This window comes from Medicago truncatula, chromosome 2, assembly GCF_003473485.1.
Source record: "Medicago truncatula cultivar Jemalong A17 chromosome 2, MtrunA17r5.0-ANR, whole genome shotgun sequence".
Taxonomy (NCBI): Eukaryota; Viridiplantae; Streptophyta; class Magnoliopsida; order Fabales; family Fabaceae; genus Medicago; species Medicago truncatula.
The window spans coordinates 1,344,031-1,357,953 of NC_053043.1; the positions used below are offsets into that span (position 1 = coordinate 1,344,031).

Genomic DNA, 13,923 nt, shown 5'->3' on the forward strand with positions numbered 1-13,923 from the left:
ATTCTCATAAAGATGACTTGAATTCAACACATAAACGACGGTTTGTGAAAACCATGAATCTAAACCACACACTAGAACTGCCAGGCAATTTAACCCCTTAGCCTCAATCGAGAGGTTAATAAACCTTTTCAAAAATTGATAAATAACTATAACTTCTCCAATCTATTTTCTTAAAAAAATAATGTTTGGCTATGATGTATGGAGATCAAGCTTTATTTTAGGAAAATGTTAACGATTGTCCCCGGAGCACTCTTTAAGCACTTTAAATGATAAGTTTTTAATGAAAAATTGTATATTGAATGCATTGGAAATTGTAATAGTTGATTTTTTTAAAGAATAATTATTAAATTTGGGATGCTTAAAGAGTGCCCCGGAGATACTCGTTAACAAGACCCTTTATTTTATAATTGATGCGTTCATGCTATGGAGTATATTCTTACGATGTGGTCTCCTCTTTTGGGTGCAGTATTTGATGACACTATTTTTCACCTTCAATTTTTTTTACTCCATCCGTCCCACAATAACTAAGCCATTTGCAGTACATCCAAAGTCATAGAGTAAAAAGATAATCTCATGTTTGATTTTGGTTTGTTCATTCTTGTTGGTTTTATCCTACCTTGCTGTTAAAAATGGTAAAGACACACTCCTGATAATCGCAATTTTTCCTGATTTTTCATTACAGATCAAACTGAGGATAAATGTCACAAATCTAACTGAGGCAGCTAGAGTGATACCCTGAATGAGATTCGAAAAGTTTTACAAATTGGGTGATACATCTGCCATTAATAGCCAACAATCCAACACTATAATGCTAAAAAGAAAAAATATAACTACACATCACACAGTATTCATATTTCTATGTTAGTCAACCCTATATCAGTTGTCATGACAATTTTCTCGTGGAAACACCCAATCTCATCCCCATAGTAACCAAAGTTTCTAGTGATCTGGTGCTATTTGATAGAAGGTCTTCATCAATTGCAATTGAACCCTGCATAACACCCAAAAAACGAATGTCATTGCTTACATGTATTCCAAAGACTAGCATGCGAAAATACCAATGTCAAATCCAAAAGCTCTGCAAGGTTAAAGTTTAAAAAATGGCAATAAATTGAACTTATTTACTTGAAGACATAATCTTACACGTTTAAAAAGTAAAATATGTTAGTTTTATGACTTGACATTTTGTCAAAAAAAAATTGAAATGGATTTTTATCGCCCCATAGATAAAGTCCAAAATAGATTTCAGAACCATATCAACTAAATAGATTTCAAACATGAAATAATCAACCGAAAAAATAAAAGATGGGCAGTATAACCGATTATAATACCAACCTTTTCAAAAACACAAATTACAGTGCTTCCACCGAAAGCAAAATATCCAAACTGTCAATCAAAGCAAACAAGTGCCAATAAGAAACAAGGACATGAAGAAAATTGGAAAAACAGTAATTTACTGTAACTGGCTGGATTCCAAACCTCATCTCCCTTCTTCACATAGTCGCCCTTTTTCTTTGTGAAATTAATGCTACCAACCATTGTAGCTCCAATTGCAACAAATGCCACCTGAACACAAATCATTGGTAACTCTCTAAGATACAAGTAACATATTCGTCTGCAGTAATAAGATGAAATTGTAGTGGAGCCAGGGAACTTATAGGGTGTTTTGTAAAAACATTTCCCAAATGTACAAGCCATCAAAGCAAGAATGCAAGAGATGCAAAAGCACGAGTTATTATCTCGACCTCTAACAAATGCAGAGATAGATTTTATGCTATTAATAAATAAATAAATAAATAAATAAGAACAAGACCAGGTAGAAGTTCAAAAATATGGGACTACACTATAGGAGTACACCAAGTATAAAATGCATAAAAAGAAAGCCATCTACAAACTTATACAGTGTAATAAAATAGTTGTAACTGTGAGCAAACTTTCCCTTTCACAATCTAGTTAATGGTGGTGACATAACAAATTGGAAGAAGAAAACATTAACTTCATAAAATCAGCAAATGGTAGCATTCTTAAAACCATAACATGATTTGCAATTGCAGAAAGGTCCAGTGATGTTTTTATAGGTGTTATCCCCAAATTCATATATTCCAATAAATTCATACAGAACAACTTCAGCAGAATAACATTATAAACTCATGCATCACACACAAATTGATTGCAATCACAAACCTTTCCAAAATCTACAGTTGAAATTATTGAAACAACTCGCGTATTCTCTGTGAAGACATTACAGTACTTGCTATTTACAGCAATGGGATTGACCTAAGAGAAATAGAACACATCAAAAAAAGTTGCAAATGATAATTAATACACAATAACAGACAATAGACTCTATATGTAAATGAAATATCATTTTCCAAGAGTTATTATTTCACATACAGTAAACAGGCTTCCAGGGATATTAACAAATTGCTCAATAGTTCCCGATACTGGCAAATGGAAACGGTGATAATCCTGCAATAAATAAACGTTCCAATAAAAATTTGCAATCAAATGAACACAAAATTAAAGTCCCAATGAAAGAAAACAACAAACACCTGTGGTGCCAGACGGAAAATCACAAGTGTTCCATCAACAAAAGCACTGGAACACATTTCTTTCCCCAGAAGGCCTTGAACTGAAAACTTTCGACCCTGAAAGCAACAAATAGCAATCCCAAAAGAATTTCATTTTGAATACACATGCGAATAAAAATGTTTAACAATAAAGAGAAATAGAGATACCCCAATATCTATGATAATATGATTTTCCTTGTAGCAGATAAATAAGATGACAAAATACATCATAAAGAAAAAGCGGTGGATATAATAGTCGCATCACATCAAATAGTTGGGTCTTTTCATCATTAAATACTGTTTAAGCAATCAAATTGTTTCATGTTAGCAAAAAAAATAAAAAAATAAAACTGGATTATAATCTCATATAAGCAAAAACCAATCCCTACCCCACACCTCTGTCCTAATTTACAGGCGAGTCATGCAGGTTCAAGTTGAATGAGAAAAATCATAATTTTATCGTATTTATTTAACTTCAAACTGAACAGAAAACACTTGCCAACTACTAGTTCTGATTGATAAATATGTCAAGGGCATATTCTCAAGCGACAAACATCTATCTAAATATTAAAAAGAAAATGCATTCTTGAGACAAGAAACCTTCCACATGCAAGAGATGTAAAAGAAATACCTTAATCCAAAATCTTGAACTTTCATCAACTGATTTAAATGCCATTAGACGACAATCAGCACCACATACAGCAATGTTGTCATGCTCAGCAGAAGCAATTGGTCTTGAACCAGGTTTCAACTCTCTAATGAAAAATTCATTGAATGTCTGCCCAGAACATTATTCAAAACAGGTCATATTGCAAGATAGTTACTACTGTTATGAAGTCTAAATGATTTTCAATATGATCATTGGTCAGTTCTTGTTTCTTTTTGTTCCAACTTCTAGTTCAAAGTTCAAACAAAATGTATGTAGCTAGCATGAAAAACAAATTATTTTAGTTCTTTGTATAGATCAGTGTGAAAAGCAGGAGAATTTGAAGGTCCCACAAAAGCACATCGAATATTGCTAAAAAGCGAAATAAAAAACAACTGAAGTAGATCATACAAAATATGCTATGTTGTAATTGTTAAAAAAAATACTGTAGCCAGAATGAAAGTCGCTGATAAGAAGAATGTATGTAACCAAGATGAAGGTATCAGAATATTTTTCAAGCATAGACAGCAACCAAATGAAATATGTTGTTACATAAGCATTGCCTAGCTTATGAAAACACAGGAGAAAAGTTATTATTTTTTGAAAATATTTGACATGAATTAATATTTACTAAATTAAGTCATAAGACCATATGCATTTTTTTTTTTTTTGAAGACCATATGCATATGATACACCATTATTTTAAATTTTATTTTTTAAGCATGATCAAGTGGAACCAGTGAACCATCTTTAAATAACTAAATAGGATAAAAAAGTGTGCTCAGAAGCAATTGTGCATCAATTACAAATAAATTTAATCTACAGTTTTAGCCCACCTTAAAGTGTTCCAGTGGATACTTGACCTCAGCCAAACTGATTTGACCCTACAAGACAATATTCACTTTATAAGATGGATATAATTATGGGCAGACAAGTCCAGCACATAAAGAACTAGGTGAAAAATGGAAATAAATATGGCAGAAAAAAATAACATCCTAATGTGCCTCAAAATGCTTCAACACACACACACAAAACTAGTTCCATTTTTAAATAGTTGTATGCACACATATCTTTTGCACCGTATATGATTGTCATACTCATTTCCTATTGTACTGTCAATTGTGGGGGGTACAATGCCATTAGATGCTTGTACTCTTAACATTTGATATCATGCTTATGGTCAAAGTGGTTCTTCCAGTGTGCCAGCAATAAATGTTTGTCTTGTGGCAGGGACAGTGATACTTGCTTATGTTAACTTGAATATGCTGATTGTTGAATGAAAGCATTATCCTTCAGTTTTAAAATACAGACACAGTCATAAAAGAAAAGATGGCTAATTTGTGAAAGTGAAACAGAGTAGTTGCTCAGGATGTCCATCAAGCATGCACACACAGAATGTGTATTTTTTATTAAAAAAGAAAGAAAGAAATATTATTAGACGAGATGGCTAAAATGCACAAGATGAAAAGCAATACTCCAAAAGAAACCACAACACTGAAATAAAGAGCACCTTATATAACATAACCAAGAATTGCATTGTTCCGCGACTTTTCAAAATCAAAGTATGCTATCCACAAAGAACTAAAAGAAACATCGTCATACCTTATAAGATTCAACGAATTTCGGTATATCAGCAGCCGATTCAAGTGAATCCATTTTTGCTCCCTGCTTTTCAGAAATGCTTTGCAGGAGCTCCTTTACCCCTGCATCCAAGAGGTTTGCCAAAGTAAAGCAAATGACTAACTCAACACCAATGAAAAGGTTTATTCGAGTTCAATTTGAATCTCATATTGACGTCAAATCTCATGTATCATGTAAAGAGCGATCCAAGTATCAGAAGGATAAAATATGAAAAATCATTTTTAAAACTGATAATTTTCTTTATTAGTATTAATCTAATAAAAAATCACCAAATCGGGTTAAAGAAATGTCAGCGAGATCTAATATCTGCACAGCATATTTCAACAAGATTTTTTTTTATAGCAATAGTTTTACTGACAACACATCATCAATCCTGTCAAATATACATTTAGCCTACAATTTCTTTCAACTATTAAAAGAAAGAAAGAAATAAACAACCCACATACCTATGTCCATTAGACCAAGACCTATTTTTGACTGATAAATAGCTCTCATTGACAAAACAATCTTTTTGTCAATTTGTTCTTCGACAAGCCTTTGAGATTTCCGATCATATACCTAAAGCCAAAATAAGATGAAGTAAATCAATAACATACTGAAAGGGTGAGAAGGAACAAATATGGAATAAAAAATGCCAGTATTTAGTATTGTGTTTCTAGTTTCTTCAAATTATCTTAAGGATATTTCTAGTTCTCTACTTTGATGAAGTTGTTGAACCAATACAATTCAAATTCACGAGACTATAAAAAAGGTATGAACAACCAATGTTTATATATTTTTTCTGTAGCCTTCGTCTAAATATGATGAATGTGATTCTGGTTCGGATCATCCTGATAAAACTTGAAACATACAACCATGTATGATCTATGTCTTCAGATTTTTAAATAAAAGAAAGTAGAAATTGGTATGGAAAGAAATATGGCATACCAGAATATGGGAAGAACTTGATCCAGATCGAATACCAACATCATAGGATGAGAAATGGGCCCATTCACTCATTTTGAAGAGCCAGCTACATATACCGAAAAATAAACAAGTTACTTCAATTATCTCGTGATATACAGACCATAAATATATAGCTGCAGTCCATATACATGTCAATACAATACTGTTAAATAATCCCTTAGGTAAAAAATAAAAATCATGTTCTCCTGTCTCTTGAGGCTTAAATTAGTAGCAACATGCAAATAATGTACCCATATGAAGCCTGCTTATCTGTCAAGAATCCTCCAGTCATCACCTGGTTTCCAGTCCCTTCGTCAAAACAAAGAGTTAAGTGGATCATGCTGTTCAACTGGTCAGAAATCTGAAGAACCTCACCACAAACAGGGCAGCAATTCAACAGTGGTTCCCTGCTACACAAGAAGGTAGCTAATCACATAAGAATCAAAGAAATGTAAACAAACATCACCAGGAAAATTTATAACAAGCAGTAAATATATCTCCACTGCTAGCAAAAGACGACAGGCATACAAAACCAAAGCTTTTAGTCTTTTGTATTCTAGATGCATCATTACTTTTCTTGTTGTAAAGCAAGAAGGGAAGCCAATTCATCCATGCTCACAACACCATCTCCGTTCTTGTCAGCTGCTTTGAACAGCTCCTCTTTCTATTAAAAAAAAGAATTGTATATTACTGAAACGGTATAATTCGTATTATACAAAACTAGATATTATATTGTAAATTCATTTTAGGATTTACAAAGCGAAGATGCATTATTTGAACCTTAAGCCTCAGACCTTCTGTAGTGAAGATTTGGACTTTGATATGACCAAAAAAGCTAATTTCCATTGTCCAAATTTGAGATTCTAAATTTTAACATTCAGATTTTATTAGTTTATATAAGCCATAATATCTTAAACTAGAAGATACAAAAAATATGAATCGAAGTCCAAATCCATACCCAGGTATAGAAGCAAACTAGTGATAATATAGCAAGAAAGTAAGCCAAAACAAAAACTAACAGCACTGTGTAATGCGTAAAATAGTTTGAACCTTTCTGGTTGCTAATTGGTTACCAAAAGCATCAATCAGATCAGAAAATTCAGAAAATGAAAGCATCCCATCTCCATTGTAGTCCTGCATAAAGCATTATTGGATGTCACTGAATAAGATAAAAGATTAGAAATGTTCTTCTATGTATTCAACTTATATAAACATCCTTTCAAGTTTGAAGACCCTCCAATAGAGAAAAGGAGACAGCATGAATAAACTGACATTATCACCTATTAATATCTACTAGTGGTAGCAATTTGTGTAACATGTTGCAAATGTGTCAGTATCAGAACAGTCTCAGCATCAATCCATGGTGCAATTTTGGTTTAACACAAATACCCTAATGTAGAGAGATGAGGCAGTTACTATATATCATCATTTCTTGTGCTTCGCTTATAAGTCTTTGGTTTAAATCTCACGATAAGCATGGGTTATCAGAAAGTAGAGGAAGATCAAACTTACCATGATGGATAAAATGCGTCTAACAAAGCCTTTTTCTGTTTCAATTGGATCCTGTTCATTTTCACTTATAATTGTTAGAAAAATTTACCACACCCTAACAAAAACAGAATTGTATTGTATTAGTATATCATATACCTCTACAGAGCATGAAATGGAGATGTTGCCAACCACTTTTCCAGGGACTGATGGATCTAAAAGGTTGAATGTTTCAATGTCAGAATCAGAATCCTGCACCACCGTGTCATTCAAAATGAAAGTGTGTAAAATGAATAATGCTGAAAGGACAAAGAAGAAGCTGATACTTTAACTAGTCTAATATCTGTGATTTCTTGAAAAGAAAAAAAAACAAAGTTTCCTTACCTGGGACAGAAATTCAAGCAGATCAATCTCACAGTATCCAACAAGAGTATTGCTGGACAGTTTGTTGGTCTACATGAGAGAGAAAAATCAAACTTAGACACAATGTTTGAGGGCAAGGGACCCAAAGTTATAACAGTTCAACAATTTTAGTTTGTATACTAGATGCAGTTTTTTTTTCTTTCACGTAAAACAATAATCAACAACTAAAGATTTTTTCATTAGGTGTAGTCAGTTATATTTACCAAACAACGATATAAATCAACTGTCATAATTCATATCTAAAGATAGAACATTTGACTAAAAATCTTTCTCATTCGTTTTATTTATTGTTTTCTCTTGATCTTCTTTATCTCTAACTAACAACCTATCCTCCATCAGATCTACCCTTATTAAAGGTGCTTCTATGCACTTCTCGGCATATGTACAAACCACCTGAGTAACATTCTACCGCCGTTTCTATAAAGGAACTACCGATTCTTTTTCCCTAATTCTATCTTGTCATGTATGACACCTCATCCAGCATAGCATTCTCACCTCAGCAACAATAATCTTATTTTCCCGTTGACATTTTACTGCCCTGCATTTTGTTCCGTACACACAACATAGAATGTCTTACAGTTAAGTGGTAAAACTTCCCTTAAAACTTGAAACATTTATGGGTTTCAACTATCCTACTTGAATGCTATGACTAACACGGCCTTCTATATTGTTGTCATTTTGTATGATGGATATCCAAGTTAAACATGAGACTTATGCTAAGGCATGTTAGTATTTATTACTGAACTTCCACTCCTTCCATGCATAACGAATGAAAAGGTAATGTTGTTAAATATTATAACACACCTCATAAACAGAAACTCTTGCAATATGAGGCCCATTTTGTTCCAAGAGAAGTTTCTTTTCCTGCAGAAGAAAATACCAGCCACACAAAAGAATGACAAGTACCTATCAATTGATCAATGTATTTTGATTTTGATTAAAAAAAAAATAAAAAAGAAAGGAAAAGAGAACTGACGGAATTCCAAACTGGTTTATCTGTCTGATCAGATGATTTGGTACGGAAAGTCTGTTCGCCGAGAGAAAGGCAGGCAATCCATTTGTCCTTGAATTGCATCTCCGCGCGGAGGAGGGCGAAGAGAGCGATTCCAGTGAAGGTGTCGACGGAGAGGAGTTTGTTACTGCTGCTAGTAGAAGGAGTTTTACGGTGGCGATGAAGGTGAAGACGGTTTTTGAGGCGAGCACGACGCGATCCTTTATTCCCTTCTCCTGTTGATTCTGACAGTTTGGAGTATTCGTGACCCATCCTTCCTCCCTCTTCTGACGATGCGATTCTGATTGATTGATTCAGATACTACTATACTAGAGATAGTGCGTAGGTAGGTTCCACCTAAGCAATACCAATTCTCATTCTCATTTCTTTACTTTACTTTGCCGCCGGAGAATTATTATTATTATTATTATTCGCCATTCAATTCAATTCAATATTTGTAGCAGTTGTGTATACAAAGGAACGAATAGTCTTCAACAAACAAACACACATTCATTTTGTAGTTTTCACATACAAACTAGGAACTACACATTTTATTTCTGTTTATTTTTGGTCCACATGTCCAAGTATATAGGAAGAGGAGAAGGGAAGGAACCTAAAAATTCCACAAGTAAGGAATATATATCCATCCATCATGCTTTATCTCTTTTTTGTCACAACATAATAATATATGGTGCTTGAAAAGCATGCGAATACTTGCATCACACATCCCTAACCATACAAACAAAGGAACAGAACATTGAAAATTGACTCAAAGTTTGAATGTTTAAGTTTTGAAAAAATCGTAGTACGATTGGATGAATCAAGTTTGAGTTGCTATTGAAAAAATCGTAGCAGGATGATTGTAGTATGATTTTTTCGATAAGGCATATTACAGTATTGTTACCTGCTCCATCGTAGTACGATTCTGCGTAATCTTGCATACTATTTAAGGTTTCGTTCTTCAAGTTTTTGGGTGTGGCTTTGAGAGAGAAACCTATGAATACAAATGAGGTAATTTTAGGGTTGAGTGTCTTTGTAGTGAGGTTCTCTTGAGGTTGGGAAACATTGTAAACATCTTCGGTAGTGAGAATTTCACCATTGGAAAGATAAAAGAACTTTCTTTAGGGTCCGTTTGGTGAGCATGATAGAGAGATAGGATATGATTATTTCAATCTTCTATTTGGTGCAACAATGAGATAGGATAAATCATTCCTTTTACCTATCCTATCCTATCACGCCTTTGTATTTTCTATCTAAGTTTAGATTGGGTTAAAATTAACCTGTTTAAAAAATGAATCTTCTTCTTGCGCCTCTCATCATCTCAAATGAATCATTTATCCATTCCTATCATCTTCTTCTTCCTCTTTTTTCTATTTTCTCCATTTTAATTATCGATTTCAATTTATTTTTTATTGAATACATTTTTTTTCTTCTTCTTGCTGTGGACTTCTATTTATTTTTTATCAGTTTCTATTCCTTTTTTTTTTTCCGATTTCAAAATGATCTAATTCTTTTTATTATCATTACTGTATCGATAATCATTCAGTTCCTATTCCTTTTTTTTTTTTTGTTTCTTTATCAATTAAATCATTCTATCGATAATTTTTTTGTTTACCATAATCAATTTCTATTCCTTCTATCTTTCAGAATGTTATTGATAATCATTTTGAAAGTTCAATTTTTTAAATTCATTTTTTTTTTATGGATTTGTCTTCCTTTTTTTTTTTATTTCTAAATTCAATTTTTTTATGCATTTGAACTTTCCTCCTCTTTTTTTTTTTCTTTTAGATTTCTATTCTTTATTCTTTTTTCATTTCAGATTCCTTTTGATTTTGTTTTTTTATGGCCCTCCATGAATTTCAAATTTTTCCTCTATTATGTGATGTTGTTGTAATATGTATAATACAAAAATCTATTAAAATATGTTAAAAATTTTATTAATTATATGGGTAATTTTATAATTAAATATGATAAAATATTATTATCCTGGTCCTTATCATGTGTGCATTAAACACATGATAGGATAAGTGTTATCATGTTTATATTATATCATGTCTTTATCCAGTTTAATATCATATCATGTCTCTATCTTATCATGCGCACCAAACAGATCCTTAGTGTTTTCTTTTATGATTCATTGAGAGTGGGGGTGACATGAAAAATGGGTAGAAATTAGGTTGTGTTTTTGTGAGCTCATGTGCTAATTTCTTGCAACTCATTTGTATCACTTTCATCTTAAGTGGATCGGAGAGGTGCTCTCTCCCCCAGAGTAGGTCATATTGGACCGAACTGGGTCAACAATTTCTTGGTGTGTTTGTTTCTCTTCTCACTTTATCTTATGATTGTGGTTTTGAGCTTTTCACTTTGATTCCTAGATTAGATCTAGGTGTTGTTATTGTTAGAGCTGTCAAAACGGGCGGCCCGACCCTAAACGGGCCGGCCCTAGCGGGCTTCGGGCTTTAGCGGGCCGGGCCAAAAAGCCCGGTTGACAAAACGGGCTTGAAATATACTACCCGAGCCCGGCCCTACACGGGCTGGCCCGTATTAAAAATAATATATATTTTTTTATTTTAAAAAAGTAATATAAAACACTGCTATAATTTTTTTATAAATAATATTTTTAATATGTTTAAATAATGTCTAGCCCAAAAGTAAATTGTAAATATTTTCGTACAAACGTCGTAAACTAAAACGACGAGGAAAATGATTTTAAATAAATTAGATATGTTATGGTTATAGATATTTATATATTCGATCTTTAAAACTATAAATAACGAAATGAATAAATATAATTTTATATTATATTTATATTTGTGTTAATTCATTGAATTTTCACTTTTGTTTTTTACTTTGATAATCAATTAAGTAAATAATTATTTGAAAAATATATATAATTTATAGATTTTTTTTTTGTTATGCGGGCTAACGGGCTACCCGCGGCCCATTCGGGCTAGCCCTAACGGGTACCGGACTTTTAAGGGCCGGGCTAAAAAGCCCTATTAAAATTCGGGCTCAATATTTTAGGCCCAAGCCCTATATTTATTCGGGCTAAACGGGCCGGCCCGTTTTGACAACTCTAGTTATTGTTGCTGCTGCTTGTGATTACTTAAATATTGGTTACTATTTTCCTTTACTCCACACATCTTTATTTCATTAGTGCGAGTTTTGAATTCGAATTCAGAACAAAACATAGATTTACAAGGTTCAGAAGACAACTAGCTATCAAATACTATAAAAGTAGACAAAGTGATAGCCGCAAAGCCTACTAACATGTTTACATGATCGATGTACACCTTGTATTGTTCAATGTTGAGTGTGCCTATTTACTCAATAATAACTTAATAACATGGTTAGTCTACTTAATAATATGGCTAAGTGTGAGCACACCCAAAAATAGAATGCCTCTAATACATGCTAAATTTAGAAATTATTCCTTTAAATAATCAAATATTATAAATTCCAATATGATGAATACACAAATTTTCATAAAAAAGATTACAGACCCTTAAAGAATGTTCCGAGGGATTCGTTAGCATTTTCCTTATTATTATGCTATGAAATGACTGCAAAAAGCAACAACTAAATCTATAAAAATGAAAAGGAATTGCTATGTGGTAATCAAAAGGAAAAAAAATGAAAAAAGAACTTTTATGAGGTAACTGAAAGGAAAAAAATAATGAACATGAACTGCCATAAAAAAAAAAAAAAAAAAGGCTATAGTACCATATATCTATTTTGGAAGTAACAATGTTCAGCAAAAATAGGAGTGGCCTAGTGGTGAAAGTTATGAAGGGTTGTTGTCAGGTAGTTGGTTTGAAGTCATAACTGCAGTTAGTGCAATTGTCTGAGATGTGAGACTGAGTCTTCCTTTGTATGATCACATGCTCTGGTATATGGATTCTCAATGAGGCAACCATCAAAGATGAATATAGTTGTCGGAGTGAAGACAAAAAACACTTAGTGCTTGTTTGATATACTTTTCAAAAACAGTTTTTAAAAATTGGAAAATAAAAAACCTGTTTGATAATAAAGTTTTAGAAAAGTGTTTTTGGAAATTGTTTTCCATTTATCAGTTTTTAAAACTAAAAAACTAAAACAGCTAAAGATTGTTTTGCTTTTCAATTTTGCTTTTCTCTTGCCAAAAACAGAAAACACGCAGAAAATGCACATTTTTCATTAATGGCAAACTTGTAATTAATGGTAAAATCTTTTGTTTCTCTCTCAACACTTCTTGCTCTATTTCTATTGGTAGTGTGCACTACTCGTTCTAGTGTAAGCGGCTAAGGGGTATTGTTCCTTCTTTTTTTGAGCAAATTGTGTCTTTTATTTTATTTAATAAATAAATTGTTATTTTTTTAGAGAATAAATAAATTGTTATGTTTTTAATTCTTTTTGAAACAACTATTTTCAATTCATAGTGATATGAAATTAATTTCTATGTAAAATATTTTTATACATGCATCCAACCACAACATGAAAAATAGGTATTTTACGAAATATTTTAGTAACTAACTTATAAAATTAGTGATATCATAAAATGATTTGATTGAATGTATGTATAAAAATATTTTACATTGTCGGTGCTTACTAATTAAATTCTTAACTAAAATGAGCACATTATGATGTATTGTTCGAGAGAATCTGAATTTGATTCATGTTTAGAATAATTATTGATCAAACTTTATTTAATGTCCCTTTAACTTAAATATCAAATGTCCCTTTAACTTAAATTATATTTAATTTAATTATTTTGTGAATAACAAATTTTTAATTAAATTATATTTAATTAAATAAACATAAATTGTGATTTATTCAATCATAACTTTTGACATAACAAAAAAGTTTATTGTTTGGACGGTATATTAAGAAGAAAAGAGAATTTTTATTTTGAAATGAGATTAAAAGAGAATAGTTAAAAAAAAGTAAAATTTATCTTTGTATATCAAACAAATTTTCAGTTTTTATGTTTTTAAAATATATTTCGAAAATTCATTTGCCAAACAAGTTTTTTCCTTCAGACTTCTCCAAAACAGTTTTCAAAATTGAGATTACCAAACAAATTTTTTTGTTGATTTCTTTTTCAGAACAGTTTCCTAAAACTGATTTATAAAATAGAATTTAAAAACTAAAAACCAAAACTCTTTCAAACAGGCCCTTAACCTTTCTATTTGTAACCCTAGGAACCACCCATGAGAAGCTCCACGGTTGGATCTACACTA

General features: G+C 32.0%; 1 protein-coding gene across 4 annotated transcripts; it reads right to left on the bottom strand.

Annotated features, from left to right (window-relative positions):
- Positions 1-647: 647 nt before the first annotated feature.
- LOC11420633 (phosphatidylserine decarboxylase proenzyme 2) lies at positions 648-9,168 on the bottom strand. Of its 4 annotated transcripts, none has more exons than XM_024776771.2 (20): positions 8,690-9,168; positions 8,518-8,577; positions 7,675-7,743; positions 7,450-7,542; positions 7,315-7,365; positions 6,853-6,936; positions 6,597-6,665; positions 6,375-6,466; positions 6,054-6,212; positions 5,785-5,869; positions 5,304-5,415; positions 4,819-4,919; positions 4,053-4,100; positions 3,202-3,348; positions 2,553-2,648; positions 2,395-2,469; positions 2,185-2,277; positions 1,480-1,566; positions 1,336-1,386; positions 648-991 (listed from the first exon to the last, which is right to left on the bottom strand). In XM_024776771.2, exons 1-20 carry the CDS (start codon positions 8,975-8,977, stop codon positions 884-886), a joined length of 1,968 nt encoding a protein of 655 aa, XP_024632539.1. In that variant the 5' UTR covers positions 8,978-9,168; the 3' UTR covers positions 648-883. The 4 variants fall into 4 exon arrangements, with proteins under 4 accessions (XP_024632539.1, XP_013462399.1, XP_024632540.1 ...); XM_013606945.3 differs by having other exon boundaries at positions 6,054-6,209; positions 8,690-9,165; XM_024776772.2 differs by lacking the exon at positions 6,597-6,665 and having other exon boundaries at positions 8,690-9,163.
- Between the last annotated feature and the right edge of the window lie 4,755 nt (positions 9,169-13,923).

What these genes read in the sequence shown, in the direction of transcription:
- LOC11420633 (XM_024776771.2), bottom strand. Translation starts at nt 8,977, where the DNA reads ATGGGTCACGAATACTCCAAACTGTCAGAATCAACAGGAGAAGGGAAT. An exon ending in GATAAGCAGGCTTCATATGG is followed by an intron (nt 5,870 to 6,053) that starts GTACATTATTTG and finishes CGGTATATGTAG; the next exon opens with CTGGCTCTTCAAAATGAGTG. An exon ending in TCCCTGGAAGCCTGTTTACT is followed by an intron (nt 2,278 to 2,394) that starts GTATGTGAAATA and finishes TATTTCTCTTAG; the next exon opens with GTCAATCCCATTGCTGTAAA.